Source organism: Balaenoptera acutorostrata, chromosome 3 (assembly GCF_949987535.1).
Source record: "Balaenoptera acutorostrata chromosome 3, mBalAcu1.1, whole genome shotgun sequence".
Lineage (NCBI taxonomy): Eukaryota > Metazoa > Chordata > Mammalia > Artiodactyla > Balaenopteridae > Balaenoptera > Balaenoptera acutorostrata.
This window is the reverse complement of record NC_080066.1, coordinates 31,827,317-31,843,984: the sequence shown is the minus strand read 5'-3', so window position 1 is coordinate 31,843,984 and position 16,668 is coordinate 31,827,317. Positions and strand designations below refer to the sequence as shown.

General features: G+C 40.3%; 2 protein-coding genes across 4 annotated transcripts in view; both read right to left on the bottom strand.

Annotated features, from left to right (window-relative positions):
• Positions 1–16,668, bottom strand: part of ENTREP2 (endosomal transmembrane epsin interactor 2) — a 424,923-nt gene that overhangs the window by 113,150 nt on the left and 295,105 nt on the right. For all 3 annotated transcript variants that reach the window (XM_057544109.1, XM_057544110.1, XM_057544111.1), the window contains exon 3: positions 6,456–6,566. In XM_057544109.1, the coding sequence (XP_057400092.1) occupies positions 6,456–6,566 (111 nt within the window). The remainder of the gene's footprint in view (positions 1–6,455; positions 6,567–16,668) is intronic.
• Positions 7,807–10,260, bottom strand: NSMCE3 (NSE3 homolog, SMC5-SMC6 complex component). Its single transcript, XM_028162924.2, has one exon. It carries the CDS (start codon positions 10,159–10,161, stop codon positions 9,322–9,324), a length of 840 nt encoding a protein of 279 aa, XP_028018725.2. The 5' UTR covers positions 10,162–10,260; the 3' UTR covers positions 7,807–9,321.

Here is a 16,668-nt window from a genome sequence, read left to right as displayed (position 1 = left end):
ATACCAAGCTAGCTTAAAAACAAAAATACAAACAAAACCCCTTTTTATTTCAAAAAACTTGAGGAAGGAAGAGTGGCAGCAAGAAGTCAACTCCATATTGAGTAGTTAGGGTCTCCTTGGCCACTGTCACAATATTCTCCAGTAAATTCATACATACAGGATATTCATATACTTATATATCCGAATGGTAACCATCAAGGCTTGGACGTTACTGCTGTCATATAATATAAAATTCCACATTCTTTCAGGTTTCAAACAACTTCAAAATTGAAGTGTGGTTTCCCTAGCCTATTCATCTCCAAAATACAGTACAACCACAAGAAAGCCCTTTGTAGCCGGCTTGATTAAGAAAGCAGATATGGATCAATTACAAGTTTTCCATGGGTATTTTTGGTTAGAATGTAGCTCTTTAATTCCCATGTGTGAGATATTCTATCCTGACTCCAAGAGACACATTAATCTCTGAGCAGAAAGTGGGAATAATTCAGTTCAACCCATATTATTTAATGCTTGCTGTGTCTAAGTCACATTAGGTATTTTAACGTGCAAAAAGTTTGTTTCTATGATAATTGTCACCCAGAGACATACATTATTTAACTTGAGGAAAGTAACAGAATATGTCTACCAAAATGTGTATTATATGGGATTCAGGTATCTAAATTTTCAGAAGGTAAAAATGATGATCAGAGAGGAAATTCCAGATTATTCAAAAATAATTTTAAAAGTTACATTATTTACTTTTAGAGGGCACACAGGGATTAGTTTTCATGACCTATTTCTATTTCCCTAATTGTATGCCTATTACGGTTTTCATATTTAATTTTTTTGTCATTTTCTACATTTGTTTCAAATGAATTTCTTCATAGAACTTAAAAACCACATAAAATTTGGTTTTATACTATGTGAAATTAGGCATAAGCCAAGTTCATTTTCACTGAGAAGAAGATATGTAATAGGGAAGAACAAACCTGACTCCTTATTAGATCTATTCCTTTAGCTCTAACCCTTGTGCTCTGTTGCCTGTACTTAGTCATGCTGGCTCTGCGCCTTTTGTAAAAGAATGTTGCCTATAGCCTGAAATATACAGGAGAGCCTATTCTCAGGACTCTGACCTTTAAGAGTCCATTCATATAGGAATAAAAAGTTGCAGAACAGAGAATAACATTTGTCTTGTTGGAGGTTTACAGGAACACTGTGACCTGACCTACGTGGACAGCTGCAAGAACAAAGGATTCCTGCACCAAGAAGTCTGCAACCTCGCCCTTCCCTCACCTTGCCTTTAAAAATGCTTTGCTGAAACCCTTCTGGAAGTTCGGGGATTTGGGGGGTACAACCCACCCGGCTCTTTGCTTGGCCCTGCAATAAACCTTTCTCTGCTCCAAACTCTGATGTTTCAGTTTGTTTGGCCTCACTGTGTGTCGGGCACATGAACATGTGTTCAAGTAACAGATATACATTCAAAAAGTTTTTATACAAAATTTTTTTAACTATAGAGATTTCATTCCAGTTATGTTCCATGTAGCTTAATCCTGAGACTCTATCAATATAATCTACCATTCCAATAGATCAAAGTAAAAATATATGTAAACTTAACAGATCTCAAAAAACCTCTCTGATATTTAACCTCCATTTTATTTTTTAAGACTATCAGTAAAATATGAATCTTATCACCTTAACTTTATCACTTTAACATGACAAAATAGCTATCTGAAACCATCTCTCAGCATCATGCCTGACAGTGAATCGTTAGGGGCTTCTAGTTAAACTCAGGAACAGAAAGTGGATGATGAAATACCATTAATATCTAATGTTGTTTTGATAGTTTTAGTCAAAGCCACTAGACAGGACAACAAGATATACAAATACTGTAAAGCAGGAGACAATTTAATCATTTCTTTTGACAAACTACGGGATCAAAGATTGAATCTGTACACTTAGTGGCATGTACAGTTAAATGTAAATAAGAAAAAAATTCCTGGGAGTCTTATATACTATTTGTAGCCTCTTACAATGTAAAATAATAATTTAAAAAATGCACTCACCAGAGCAAGAAGATACTTAAAATACATAGCACTAAACTTAAAAAGAAATATGGAAACAATGTACATACCTTAATTAAGAATACCTTATTGCTAAAAAATGCTAACCATCACCTGAGTCCTCAGCAAGTCATAACCTTTTTGCTGGTGGAGGGTTTGAGATATTGTGAGAATTACCAAAATGTGACAAAGAAACACAAAGTGAGCAAATCCTGTTGGAAAAGTGGTGCTGATAATAAAGTATTATGAAAAAGACTGCGAAAAAAAAAAAAAGAAATATGGAAGGTCCATGTGTACATTTTCAAAAAATAAGTTTTATGATATTTATAGCAAAATAAATGTCAGATCTATGAAATATATAGATATGAAACCCTAAAATACTGGGGAAAACTGGGAAAATTATTTATAGAGTGGGAAAATCTTTTCTAGGCAAAACATATAAGCCAGAAGCATAAAAGTAAAACTGTAAAGATGGACAAAATCAATTTGAGTATACAAAATTTCAGCACAGAAAGAATACTATTAAAAAAGTCAAAAAATGAATAAAAAACTATGAAAAATATATATCTGCAACACATACAATGATGGTCAATCTCCTTAATATAGGAAATGCATTTATAAATCAGTTATGAAAAATAACCTAACAGAAAAATAGGCAACAAACATAAATTGGCAATTAGCAGTTAAAGAAATATAAATAACTTATAAACAAATGTAAAAGATGATCAGTTTCACTTTTAATTACAGAAATGTAAATTACATAATAAGAGCTTACATTTTCATCAGATTGACAAAGACAAAGTAATTCTGATGACACACAAAAGTTTGTGTGGGTTTGGGCAAACGGGCACAGTCATACACTATTGGCAAAACTCTGGTGCCCCATCTTTGAAGGGAAGTTTAGGACAACACCCTAAATGTAAAGTGCACACTTATGCTTTCACTGAAAGGACGCTCTTAGTAATTTCTTCTCGATATCTATTTGCACGTTCCTCTCTTGTTTGCCCCAATACCCTCCTCACTTGGACCAGCTGCCACAGCAGGAGCAAAAGCCACTCAGTATTTGTTGAGTTATGAATGTGCACAAAGGGTCATCTTCTCTGCCATGTTTATTTTAGCAAAAGACTAGAAACATCCCTAACTGATCCTTCATTAAGTGGTGGTTAAACAAATTATCATCCATCTATCTATCCATCCATCCACCCATCCATCCATCCATACATCCATCTGCCCAGGGCTCTCTATTTAACAGCTGGAAAGGGCTCCAAGGGGTGATGTACAAATGTCACCAAGCTACAGGGTTGGCTGACAAAAGGGATGTGAATAACGGTAGGTAGAAGAGACATGTGTGTAAGAATGGTAACACAACACTAATATGCACAGAAAATATCTGGCTACCAAAAACTTTCTGAAGGGGATGCTAGGAGTGTGGAATTGAAAAGAGACCTCATAATTGTAATAATTTATATGTAATAAATTATTATATATAATAAAAATTAGTTAAGGAAAAAGACACACAGATATGGAAATGTACTAGATACACTAAAGAAAAACAAAAACTGCACTGAAGGATTTATAAAAATAATTTGGATAAAACCAAAGCACGCACAATGTGCCCAAAAGGGAAAACATGATGTTGTGAACGTGTCGATTCTCCACCAAATTAATCTATAATTTTAATATGATTCCAATTCAAATTTCAAATTGATTCCTTTGAGTCTTGAAAAAAAAATTTCAAAACTCATCTGGAAGACTAAACTTTTAAAAACAGGCAAGAACTTTTTTAAGAAGTAGATTAAAGTCTGGGATGGGGGTGGGATAGGCCTTGCCCTACCAGTTATAAAAATATAGAGTTAAGGTAATAAAAGTGGTGCTGTTCTGTGTATAGCACAGGGGATATAGCCAATATTTTATAATAACTGCAAATGGAGTATAATCTGTAAAAACATTGAATCATTATGTTGTATAGCTGAAACTAATATAATATTGTAAATCAACTATACTTCAATTTCTTAAAAGGTAGTATTGTTCTGGAATATGAATAAACAGACATGGGAATGGGACAGAATGAAAAGTCCAGAGATAGGCAAATAGTCATATCTGTATGTGTGTGTGCATACCTATGATAATGCTGTCAGAGTAGATACCAGCTCTCTTTTTGACTATCCAGCATACACTCCTGCCTTCCTTCCCTCAACCCTTCCTAACAGTACCTTAGTTTGGGGGATTATCTCTTGGATTCCACTGGTGGGACAGCTAAGCAGATTTTTTCTTACCCTGGCCAATCAAAATGCTCCCTCCCTGGACTCTTAACTCTAGGGCCAACGGACAAAGAGGTTAAGAACCACGGGAATTGTTCACTCCTGCAGAACTGCATCCTGAGGAGTTCAGGGTTCCCGCTGCAGACCCCCACTCTGAGTCAAGCTTTTGCAGCCACAGAAGCTCTTTTGGAACCAGCCAGTTTCCAGGCTTAATCTCTAACCCCTTGGATATTCAATAGGTCCCACCATCTCTCTAATAAATGGCCTTTGGCTTTGTCAGTTTTTGTAACTTGCTACCAAAGGACTCAATGTTCAGGTGGCATTTCATATCACCAGGGAAATATTAGGTTACTCAGGAAATAGTTTTAGGAAGGCTAGCTACCCATTTTAGAGGAAAAGGTTAAATTCATCAAATAAATTCCAGGATATTATAAAAAAAAATAAAAGCACACCAGGGGAAATTATTGGGGTAACGTGATCTTAGGAGGGAAAAGGTCTTTTTATTCGTTCCAAGGTAAGACCACAAAGGAAAACTTTAACAGCTTTGAATACACAAAAATTAAAAATTTTTCTATGTGAAAAAATAAAATTAAAGGGCAAATAACAATCCAGAAATGTATCTGACCATATAAGCTGCAGGACTCAAAACCAGAATATATAAAGAGCTCTTGCAAATAAATAACTGTTAAATCTAAAAATGGGTAAAGGTCCCAGTCAAATCACAGAAGAAAAAGAAATATAAATGGTGCATATATAAATATATAAAATGTATGTTATATGTAAATATAAAATTGCATATAATTATATAATTACATCTTTCCCATCCTTTCATGCAGCACACAGTATAGGGAAACAGGGTCTGAGATTAATACCAGGAGAAGTCAACCTTTCAAGACTGGGCACCTGCCTTTCTTTTGGATCTGGACCTCCAGGCACTGTCATTTCTTGTCACCCCAGTCACTGTCTTGGAAAATTGGAATCAGAGAAAAAAATGGCTAATCCTGTGTAGGTTGCCAGATTTTACCATATTCACCACATTTAGTATTTAGGAAAAGAGAGGCTACCAAGTTACGAACAGAAGTTAGCAGGTCGCCCTTTCTGATGGTGATGGGGCTCCAGGTTGTGTCAGTTCTTGGTAGTCCTGGGGAAATGCTGCACTACAGCAAGGATACTCTGTGTACATCATATTGGGATGAAATATGATCAGTGTGAGCTCGCCCACACTGAAGAGAAAATAACAAGACTGAGCTCTCAGTTTTGGGGACTCAGTAGGTGCTTCAGCACTCAGCCTGCACCTTACACTAGACTTGCTGGCCTTGGTAGATGAGGAATGTAAAGGGCAGCAGCTCCCCTTTGAACCCGATGGCATGGCCACTAGAAATGTAGGCACTGCCCTGCTACAGAAAAGCTTCGGGGAGTTCAGCATAGCCCCTGACCTCTCAGAAATCATGGCCACAGGTTGGCAAGTACATGGGCAGCTATGAGGGGCATGGCTCTAAAGGGTAGCCTTGTGCCTTCTCTGAGTTAAAGAAAAAAACGCCAGCACCCCCATACCCAGCAGCCAGGGTCACATCAGGGGTCACACTGCACCTGTACTGAATGTCACGGGACGCACTCTGATTTCTGCACCAGCCACACGCACGTGTTACCGAAGCAGGAGCCAAGTTATGATAAGGAATGATGATTACATTCAACAAACCAAAATGACCCCCTACCATGTCCATAGCACACCATCTACGGTTTTCCTAGATTGAAAAGATAGTTCTCTTTTTTAACTGAAAAATGAGAACTAAATTTGTTTGGATGCACTCATTATCAAGCTTATATGTATCTCGGCACTTAAAATCGACTTCTAAAATTGATTTTTAAAAATTCAGTGGAGACAAAAATCAATGCTACAAATATTAAAATAAAATCGTTACTAAAGACATTTATTTTAAAATAGCATTATACTAATATACTATTAGTAACTGACTTATGAGTAGAACCAGTTTTAATTTGGGAGAATTTTTAAAAATGAATCAACGTTAATTCCTTAAACAACACTAAAACATCAGAATAAATCCAAGGATACAATAAAATTATTTTTGAAATCACTTTCATTCAAAATCAAAGCTTATGCCCTTTATCAAAAGGTCTGCATTTCATTACTCACCAACTGACAGCCTTCTAGGGAGTTGACTAGCTGAGCGTTCTGACAGGAGAGAATTGAACCAGCCAAATTCAGCATTACACATACTGCAGAGAGCAGCATGAAAAAGGTTATCTGGAAACAAACCAAACAAGAAATTGATTATTCACTTGGAGAGACTCAAAGGAAAAATTATTTGGCTTTCAAAAAGCTTTCAGATGATCCAGTAATTACATGAATAACATTTCTGTTTTCAAGGAAAGTATTATTTATTAAAATTTCAAATTCATATTACCTTAAATCAAATAAAAAAGGTAAAGTCTCTGAAAAGCCATAGCCAGCAGCCATGATTTTATTTGAAATATATTGTAAAATATTTTAGAAGCTAAACTTGAAAATACTATGCATTCTACAGTCTCAAAATAGTGTTATATAGTCTCTGAAATAACAAGTAATAAATTACTAAAAAAAATCAAGTGAAAGAAGTTTATTTATTAGAATGCCTTTAAGTTTATTTCTTTTTTGTTATGGAAAATTTCATACATATGCAAAACCAGAGAAAACAGTGTAACAACGCCCCACATACCCATCTCCCAGCCTGTAAATGTACTCCATATTTATTGAAAAAAATCTGCATGTAAGTGGACCATGCAGTTCAAACCTGTGTTGTTCAAGGGTCAACTGTATATATTATTCATATATTAAACATTATATTGTATTAACTAGACAATGGCACAATAGCCACAAACTCTTGACACCTCTGGGAAGGGTGAAAAGAAACAAGGGCTTGATCTGGTCTGTAATGTTTTCTACTTTAAAATTTGAAACAAAATGGTAATCCACTGATGGTAAATTGTTAACATCTCTACAAGAAAAGTGTGGGGAAAACATGTGCCTCAGATATAACTGACACTGCATAGTGCGTAATGATATTTTCCGCCCCGTACAGATGAAAATCCCAGCATTAGAACACCCCAGAGGGGAAAGCGGTCATTGAGTAAGCAGAATGCTTAGCCAGAAGGTAATTCATCCACTGAAATAAATGCAAACCAAGAAGAAATGCTTTTAAGGACCAACTATATTCACTGATAAAATAAATGCAAATTCCAGTTCAACAGAATAAAGTAAAACCGTCATCTAACCCATTGCTCCACACCACCACATACCCACGATTCTTCTAGATGACTCTAGTCCAGGGTTGATCAATCCACATTTTTCTTTTTTTAAGTATTTACCTCATTTCATGGTTAATTTGCAGTACCTTCCCCCCAAACAATCATACTTATTCACCGGCTGAATAATTATCTGTTGAACCTCTGTATATAAACCGCATTTTGCCAGAGGCTATGGAGAGATACAATGAAAGGCCACTATACCAGCTTTTCTTCAGGCTCATTTAATCCATACAACAAACTATGATATAGTTATTGTTTTTCCCATTTTACACATAAAGAAATTGAGATTGAGAGAGCTTAAAACCTATGCCAAATCACCATGTTGCCACGGCATGAGTCCTAATTTGAATTCAGTCTGTCAGACAACCTCGAAACCCCATACGCTATTCACTACACTACAGAGACCTCTCCAAGCGGGGGTAGATCTTACTTTCTGCTCTTACTGTTTACGTGGGCTCTACTCACCATATACCATGAGTTATGTTTTTCCATAAACAATACAACAGAGTCAGACTAGAAGAATACTGTCATATTTTTGAACCAGTAATTCCAATTCGAGGAATGATTTAGAACAAGATAATGAAAGAAAATCTTAAAAAAAAATTTTTTTAACTGCTCCAGACCAAGAATAAACAAATTTTAAGGAACAAAGTAACAACTAAAATCCCCCACAGCCCCGGACTGTGCCAAGATCTCTAGGTATTTCCCTATCTAATTATCACACTACCACACACAATAACATGCATCACCAACACATTTTACAGGTGAGAAAAGGTCTGTATACAACCTAACCTGCTTAAATTCCTACAGCCAGTTATGCAGAGGGAGGCTCTGAACCCACGTAGTCTGATTCTCAAGTAGGTATGGTTAATCATTAACACTTTTCTGTGACCCACAGAAAGAAATGTATTTTACATCATGATCCAATATGCACACACACATAAAAATAGAGCAACTTCCGCAAAACACTATTTACCTGAATGATACGTGGTAAACATTATTTTTCTTTTTTTGTTAAGATTCTGTTTTTCAGTCATGAAATCCTCTCATGACTTATGGTTAAAATAAGTGCACAATGCTTACCTGCTTCAAAAACACAGTGTTTATTATAACTATAGTAGCAAAAAAACCAAAAAAAAAAAAAAACACAGAAAAAAAAGGAACTAACTGGTCAGCCACACAAAAAATTATCTGGAAAAAATACAATGCATACATTGCTTAGAATGACTCATAACACTTATACACATGGAAAATATATTTTTTAAATAGCTGTGCTAAGATAAATAGAGATATAGGCAGTTACATTTTAGTTTTCAATTCATAGACTTTTATTTTTCCTCACAGAGTTGGGTAGTCCAGAGGCCAGACAACAGCCACTTTGCTTTATTTCCTTGGCATGAAAGCAACTTATTGACGTGTTCTTTCTTTTAAATGTCTATTTCCATAACATGGTACAAAACTTTCCAATTCGCTTTATAAAGCTAGCAAGATTTTCATACCAATAAAATCAAATACAGACAGTAAGACAAACCAAAAGAAATCATCCCTTAATATTTTCATAAATGAAAATTCGGAACCAAAGTGACTTATAATATCACAAGAAGAAAAGATTGCAAACACATCCTAAAACTACCACACACATTTAAGGGTTACAGCAAGATGCTTCCTCCCACCCCCAGCCCTTCCCCGGGGTCTCTCCGAGTCTGTCTCAGGTTTCAAGAGGAAGGGGCTGGGGTTGGGGCCGCAACCCCGGTCTGGGGTCTGGCCCTGGCCTCCTCCTCCGCCAAAGCCTCACAGTACTGCGCCGGCCAGTCCTTGGGATCCTGATTGTGGACTTTGGCCACGAACTTGAGCACCTTCATCTTGCTGGTCTCCAGGTTGGTGCGCGGGCCCCACTGGAGCTCGTAGTCCACGGGGTCCGTGTGCGGGATGCGCCGGTACTCTAAGTACCGCTGCCGCACGAAGTCCTCGGTGATGAGCTTCTTCGGGTCCCCGAAGATGAGGTGCTTCTTGGTGGGGTGCACCCCGAGGCGCCGCAGGAAGTCCCAGACCTCAGTCTCTTTGATGCTGTTGCCCTTCATGAAGATGAGCCCCAGCACGATCATGAGCAGCCCGGTGGTGGGCGTGCCCTGGTCGCCGCGCATCTCCGCGTCCTCCTCCACCGGCTCCAGCGTGTTGACCAGGATGTAGGTGTTGCTCCGGGGCTCCAGCTCCACCAGCCGGTACCCGAACACGTACTCCAGGCGCTCGGCCGCCCGCCGCAGCAGATCGGGGAGCACGTCCTTGTAGTCCCCGACCACGTGCCGCAGGATGTCGGTGCGACGGATCGGGATCTTCCTCTGGTCCTTGATCAGCAGGAACTGCACCAGCTCCGCCACCTTCAGCTCCAGCTGCTTCTGCGACCGCGGCCCTGGCGCTGAGGGAGCCTCGGCCCGCCGGCCGCCCTGCGACGCGGCGCCGCCCGGCCCGCGGGACGTGCTCGGGGCCTCCTCGCCGCCGCCACCCCGCTCGGCCTGGGCGCCGGCGCGGCCCCGGCTCTTCGGCTTTAACGACATGTCGCGGCGGCGTTACCCGCGCGAAGCGGACACCCCGTAACTAGCGGCTGCGGGGATTGAGGGTCTGCACGCAGCTCCTCCTGGCGGCTCTGGGCGGGGCCGGAGGGGGCGCGGTTGCGTCACAGAGGCTGCGCGCTGCGTCAGGGGGCTGCGCGGTTGCGTCACGGAGACTGCGCGCTATGTCATCGAGGCCGCGCCGTGTCTGGGGGTCGGTCTGGCTCGGGCGGCGGTCGCGCGGTGGCGGTGTCTCCGCGCAACCCTGCTGGTCCCAGCCGTGTGTTTTATTAGAATTAAGTGTCGTCCTTACCAAACTCTGAAGATAGAGAACAGGAAGCAAAGGTCCTGAGCGAGTGTGCGGCTCACCTTAGACCGCACAGCTCAGGCCAGATCCGTAGAAAGTGAGTATCGAGAGCTCTGAAATCGGGACTGTTTGTAGGTGGAGGAGACTCCCAGGAAGAATGTGGGAGAAAAATAAGGCGAAGAGCGTGGAAGGGAAGTAAAAGCATTTCTTTCCGCACAAAACTAGGCATAAAAAGGATAAAAGACCCTGAGGACTAGTTTGCCGTCGCCAGTCCCCCCCTAACCATTTCCCACCAGTTACTTTCTCTAAAGCCCCTGAGTCTGTTCAGAAAGAATGGTAAAGGCAGCCTTGCCTCGCAAGCAGGGCTTTCCCCATCTTTTCACCATTTTAGCATTGATACTCTGTGCATAATAAACTCCAGCCGGACAGCTGCGTCAAAGCCATCCCAGAAAGCACATTTTAGTTAGGTCTGGTGAGTTTATCTTTTGGAAAGCACATGCTCATGGAAATTGCCTGGGCCCACACCACAATTTTAGCAGAAATGGCTAAGAGAACGCTACCAACAGAGAAACGTGCTTTCTCAAGAGATTACCGTTTAATTTTGGACATCCCTGATCAAGAATTGCAATCATGTGAATCTCTTAAATGTCTTAATATATCAGCCTTAGGACTCAATGAGAAAGAAATGAGAAAGAAAAGAGAACCCAAAGGTATCATCCCTCATAATCTGTGACGTGCACTTTATATAAATATATATGTATTTTTAAAATTGTGCAAGTCTAATAGCCAATGTGAGTCATTCCATTAACTCATACCATTTGCAGTCTGCTGCCATTACTTCCAGAGCTCAGCAAATGTGTTCCTTTTCTATTAACTGACTGGCAAAGAAGAAACTGAATTTACCTCTTTTTTTAAAAAAATTTATTTTATTTACTTATTTTTGGCTACGTTGGGTCTCCGATGCGGTGCGCGGGCATTCTCTAGTTGCGGTGAGAGGAGGCCACTCTTCGTTGTGGTGCGTGGGCTTCTCACTGTGGTGGCTTCTCGTTGCGGAGCACGGGCTCTAGGTGCGTGGGCTTCAGTTGTTGTGGCACGTGGGCTCAGTAGTTGTGGCTCGTGGGCTCTAGAGTGCAGGCTCAGTAGTTGTGCACGGGCTTAGTTGCTCCACAGCATGTGGGATCTTCCCGAACCAGGGCTCAAACCCGTGTCCCCTGCATTGGCAGGAGGATTCTTAACCATTGCGCCACCAGGGAAGCCCCCTCTTTGTCTTTTTTAAAGCTACCAGAGGGCTTCCCTGGTGGCGCAGTGGTTGAGAATCTGCCTGCCAATGCAGGGGACACGGGTTCGAGCCCTGGTCTGGGAAGATCCCACATGCCGCGGAGCAACTAGGCCAACTAAGCCCGTGAGCTACAATTACTGAGCCTGCGCGTCTGGAGCCTGTGCTCCGCAACAAGAGAGGCCGCGATAGTGAGAGGCCCGCGCACCGCGATGAAGAGTGGCCCCCACTTGCCGCAACTAGAGAAAGCCCTCGCACAGAAACGAAGACCCAACACAGCCATAAATAGATAAATAAAAAAAAAAAAAAAAAAAAAAAAGCTACCAGAAAGTGGGTAAACTCTTTAAAGAACCAAATCAAGTTGAGTTTCTCTTTAATGCAAATATATTCAAAGGAAAGCAATTCAAAACACATTATTTGAATACTAACATCAAAACACAATCTTATTAAAATTTCATTAAATGTCAGTAGCATAAAATTTTTGTTGTAATTCACTATGAAAATGCAATCTGATAATGGCGCTGGAAAATAACTAGTAAATGTAAAATGATATTCCGTGTTGTGATGCAAGAATGCTAAAATCTGGTAAACTATTAGTAATAACTTTCTGTTCCACACAAGATCTAACAATATATCCTCAAGCATCAATCTTAATGGCAGAAGCCTACTAAGGAAAACAAATATATCATCAAGGCACTCATTTCTTTTTTTCCACGAAGAGAAAATCCATCTGCTTCAGTTTCCTTGCAAATTAAAATTTAAACTCAAGTTCAAAGAAACCTCCGACAATTGAGAATTCAGCAAAGGTCCCTTCAGAAGGATCAGTTGTACCCTGAATTAAAAAAAAAATCAGCAACCAAGAGATAACAGAGAAATGGGAAATAAGATGTAAGCCATTGTCAACAGCTGGGCTGTTTTTTTTAGTGTTTTTTCTTGTTACCAAGTTAGTTCCACAGGTCTTGTGATCCCTGTGACTGTGTGAAAATCAGCAGTGTCCATCACCAGCATTTTTACCCAGATAGCATCTTTACCCATTTTCTTTCACTCAAAATGGGTGAAAGAAAAATACCAGTTTTAAGTCTTAAAACACCTCTCTACACTGTGTCCAAAAGAATGCAGGTGGGAAAATACAGATGTAAAATGATAGGATTAGAATGAAGTTTTAGGCATTGTGTGGAGAAGTCACCCAGGCCCACATTCCACCTCAGATTGACACAGGAAGCCATGGTGTTTGCAGAAAAATTGTTACGATGATGATGGTAGTAAGAACAACACTAACACTAATAACAAATATAAACAGCAGCAGCTAATGATTACCACAGAGGTATCCGGGGGGTCAGACCTTCTTCTAAGTGGTCTAGGTGTTACTCATTTAATCCTCACAACAACCCTACAGGGCCTGTGCATTTATGATCTCTCTCTTCTCACAAATGAGGAAACCGAGGCACGTAGAAGAACATTAACTGTTGTGGGTCCTGTGGCAAGTAGGTGGTAGCTCTGGATCTGAACTGAGGCAGTCAGTCTGCCTCCAGAGACTGCTTTTAACCATATGCTGAGCAGAGAGAGGACAAACGTATGGTGTCCTTGAAAAAGTAAGAGTTTGGGAGTCAGATGGACCTAGGCTAGAAACCTGGATGAACTTGGGAAAGCACCCGACACTCCTCTCTGTTTCCATGTCAACAAAATGAGATTATTAATCACGGCTTCCGGGGACTAAGAAAGAGAGGTTTGCCAAATACCTCGCACAGGGCCTGGATAGGGTAGTTGGTAAAGATTTGTTTCTTTCCAGGGGGTTCATGTTAAGACAGTGCTCCTTCCACATCTTTGGGGATTGGTCCCAGGACCCCCACAGATACGAAAATCCTCAGATGCTCAAGGCCCTTATATAAAATGGCGTGGTATTTCCATATAACCCATGCACATCTGCACATCCTCCCCATGTACTTTAAATCACCTCTAGATTAATACCTAATACAATACAAATGCTACGTAATAGTTGTAAATACAACGTAATTGCTATATAAATAGTTGCTAGCACTCGGCAAATTTAAGTTTTGCTTTTTTGGCACTTTCTGGATTTTTCTCTTTTCTAATATTTTTGATGTGCGGTTGGTTAAATCTGCGGATGTGGAACTTGTGGATATAGAGGGCCAACTGTATTTGAGGACTATCAAAGCTATACATAGAAAGATGTTTACTACAGTGAAACACATGTACACAGAAACCAGAAAAAAGTCTGGAAAAATTTATCAAGGTGCTATTAAAGTTACTTTCTTTTAAAAGTGAAATTCAGTGTTGATTTTCTTGCTTGGGAGATAAATGAACAATATATTTTCAGTGAATTTTAACTTCACAGTGACACCATGCCTTAGCAGTTATACACATTCAAGTTTTCAGTAAATTCACTGTGAATATATTTGTGACTTTTCAGCCAGTAGAAGAATAAAGACAAGTGGTTAAAGAAAAACATTTGCAAACACTTTATGTTAATGACCTTAATACTTTTATTAAGTGTTAGAGCCCCCTGGCCCGCAAATTTTTTTCCTTGTGGCAAAAACTAAGCTAGCTAAGATTTCAAATGCATTGAACAGAGAAATGCCTATGCCAACTGCTCTTCAGATGCCTCTAATTAATCGCTTTATTTCATCTCCTTGTTAGCAAATGCCTGCTAAAAATCTCTAGTCATCTCTATTATCTACTGCATTCTCCTGTTCATTCACTGGAAGTTCTTGCAGAACCAGAGGAAGGTTTTAAATTTTCTGACGGCAACCTAGTGCAAAAAGCAGGTCAGGACTTTTTGGGAAGAAAAGGAATGATAAAAGCATGCAGCCACCATATATGAGCAGTTTCTCTGTCTTTTCCAGTAGAAGGAAGTGGATTGAGTGCAACATGTGAGCAAAGGAGTTGGCGGGGGCAGGTACTATTTCACTGCATAGATGGCAGGAAAAGCAATCCGGATATTTTCATGGTTGCAATAAAACCCCTTGTGTTCACTCATTGTAACTAAGATCCATCCTGGTGAAATCACATGATAGGACTACCTAATAACACTTTGTCCCTCGTGAAGGAATACTTTAAGTGGCAACAGAGCTTTCTGTAGGTGGTGGAAGTGGGTGGAGAGGAGGGCTTGATGAGACAGCTTTTTCCAAGCATTGGAACCAGTTGGCCCAGAAGCCTCTTCTTAGACTCTTTTCAAGAAATAGACACCTTCCAGTTACCCAGGGTCTTTTACTTATGAAAATCATGAAGGCTTGTTAAGTTAAAAAACTATAAACCCATAAGGTCTTGTTAGTGGCCAATAAGTGGCTTTTTATTTGCTTGTGGTTGCCCCCTGTTCTGTATCCTTTCCCTTTAGGAACTGCCTCTTCCCATCTCTAGGAGACCTGGGTAAGGCTCTTCCCCCCTTTCGTGGGTGCACGTGATTCAGGCCAGCCACAGGGACAGGTTCAGAATCCTCTCGGGTTCATATAGGTTCTCTTTCCTCCCAGCTAACAAGCTGAGGGGTGATGTAAGCCTACCCAGCTTTGCCTTTGCTAGGGAGTAACCTGTCTTATGTGGAAGCCAACTCAAGGGGGACCTAAGAGATGGAGAAGCAGTGCTCACGCTGCCATCTGAATCCCTGGATCCTGAGTTCAGGGTTAAACTCCCGGGGATACCTAGTTACTGGAGCAAGTAAAATCCCATCCTTTATACTTTATGTGCTTTGAGTAGGTTACCCTCACTTGAAACAGCAAATTCCAAACCCATTATGCAAGGGAAAAAGAGGGTACTAAGGAATAAGACTTGTTTCATAGGAACTGAACTAGACAAGGTTATTATTACCTATGTTAACCAAGAATTCCAAGAATGGAGACCTAATCGAAATAAAGTGGTGTTTATTGGAGGTTTGTTGACACTGCAGCCCTGGAGACACAGACCCAAGAAGCACTTGAATTGTGTTCCCACAGAGTACAAAATGAGGGAGGCTTATAAAGGCAAAAAACCACAAGGTTACGTAAATGGTCAAGAATTAGGATCATAGGTGGCAGGAAGTAAGGGTGCTTGTTAAGCAAGGATTGGTTGGGGTTGGAAATGACTGCATAGTTTTCGAGGGGGGAGGCGAGACTTTGAAACTACAAGGTTGCCGCTAGCAGCTGCTGGCAGATGTTTTGAAAACGGCTGCTGGTGTCCTGGAGTTGGGCACAGCTTAGAAAATTCGAGTTCTCAGTGATGCAGGGATGTGTCTGACACCACGTCCACAGTGGCCACCTGGTTCCATTTTGGGTGCCTGAACCACAGTTACTCCAGTCTGATTTTTAAATGATCTTAAATATGTCATCACCTATAAAGATATTTGAATGTAATGAGAGATGATCTGAATACAATTTGATTTTTTTTTTTTATGTTTACTGGCAGTTTCTGTGGTTGAGGAATGTGCTTACGATTTTAGTTGCTGGCAATAAGGGCAAGCAAGAATTCAGGAAAGATTGTTTCTCCATGTAGAATTTACATATGACTTAATCTGGTGACTTAACCTCTTAACCTCTGCAGAAAGGAGTTTCAGACAACTTAGAACATGCTGTGAAAGCATCTGCTATTCCAGAGTAGCTATGTTCTCCATATTTAACCCAGAGTATTTCTCCACTGGCCATACCATGCAAGATGACAGAGACCTCATTCTTTTCTTCTAGACTTTAACCTAGAGCAGAGGTATTCTCACAGGTCAATGGCACCAAGAAGGAGAATGGATAGAGCTAATACCCAGAGAGGGACAAGGCAGATAGGCTTTGAGAAAACTAAGCAAACTGAAATGGGTAAGACTAAAAGAAAAGACTTAGAGAAAAATCTGAAGATACTGAAGGCAGACAAGAAAGATCCCACATATGCATAACTGGAGGTCCTGGGGGAGACAACAATTATAAACAGAAAAATAGAAATTAAAGAAGATGTA

Coding starts and splice junctions, on each gene's coding strand:
- NSMCE3 (XM_028162924.2), bottom strand. CDS start 10,161: ATGTCGTTAAAGCCGAAGAGCCGGGGCCGCGCCGGCGCCCAGGCCGAG.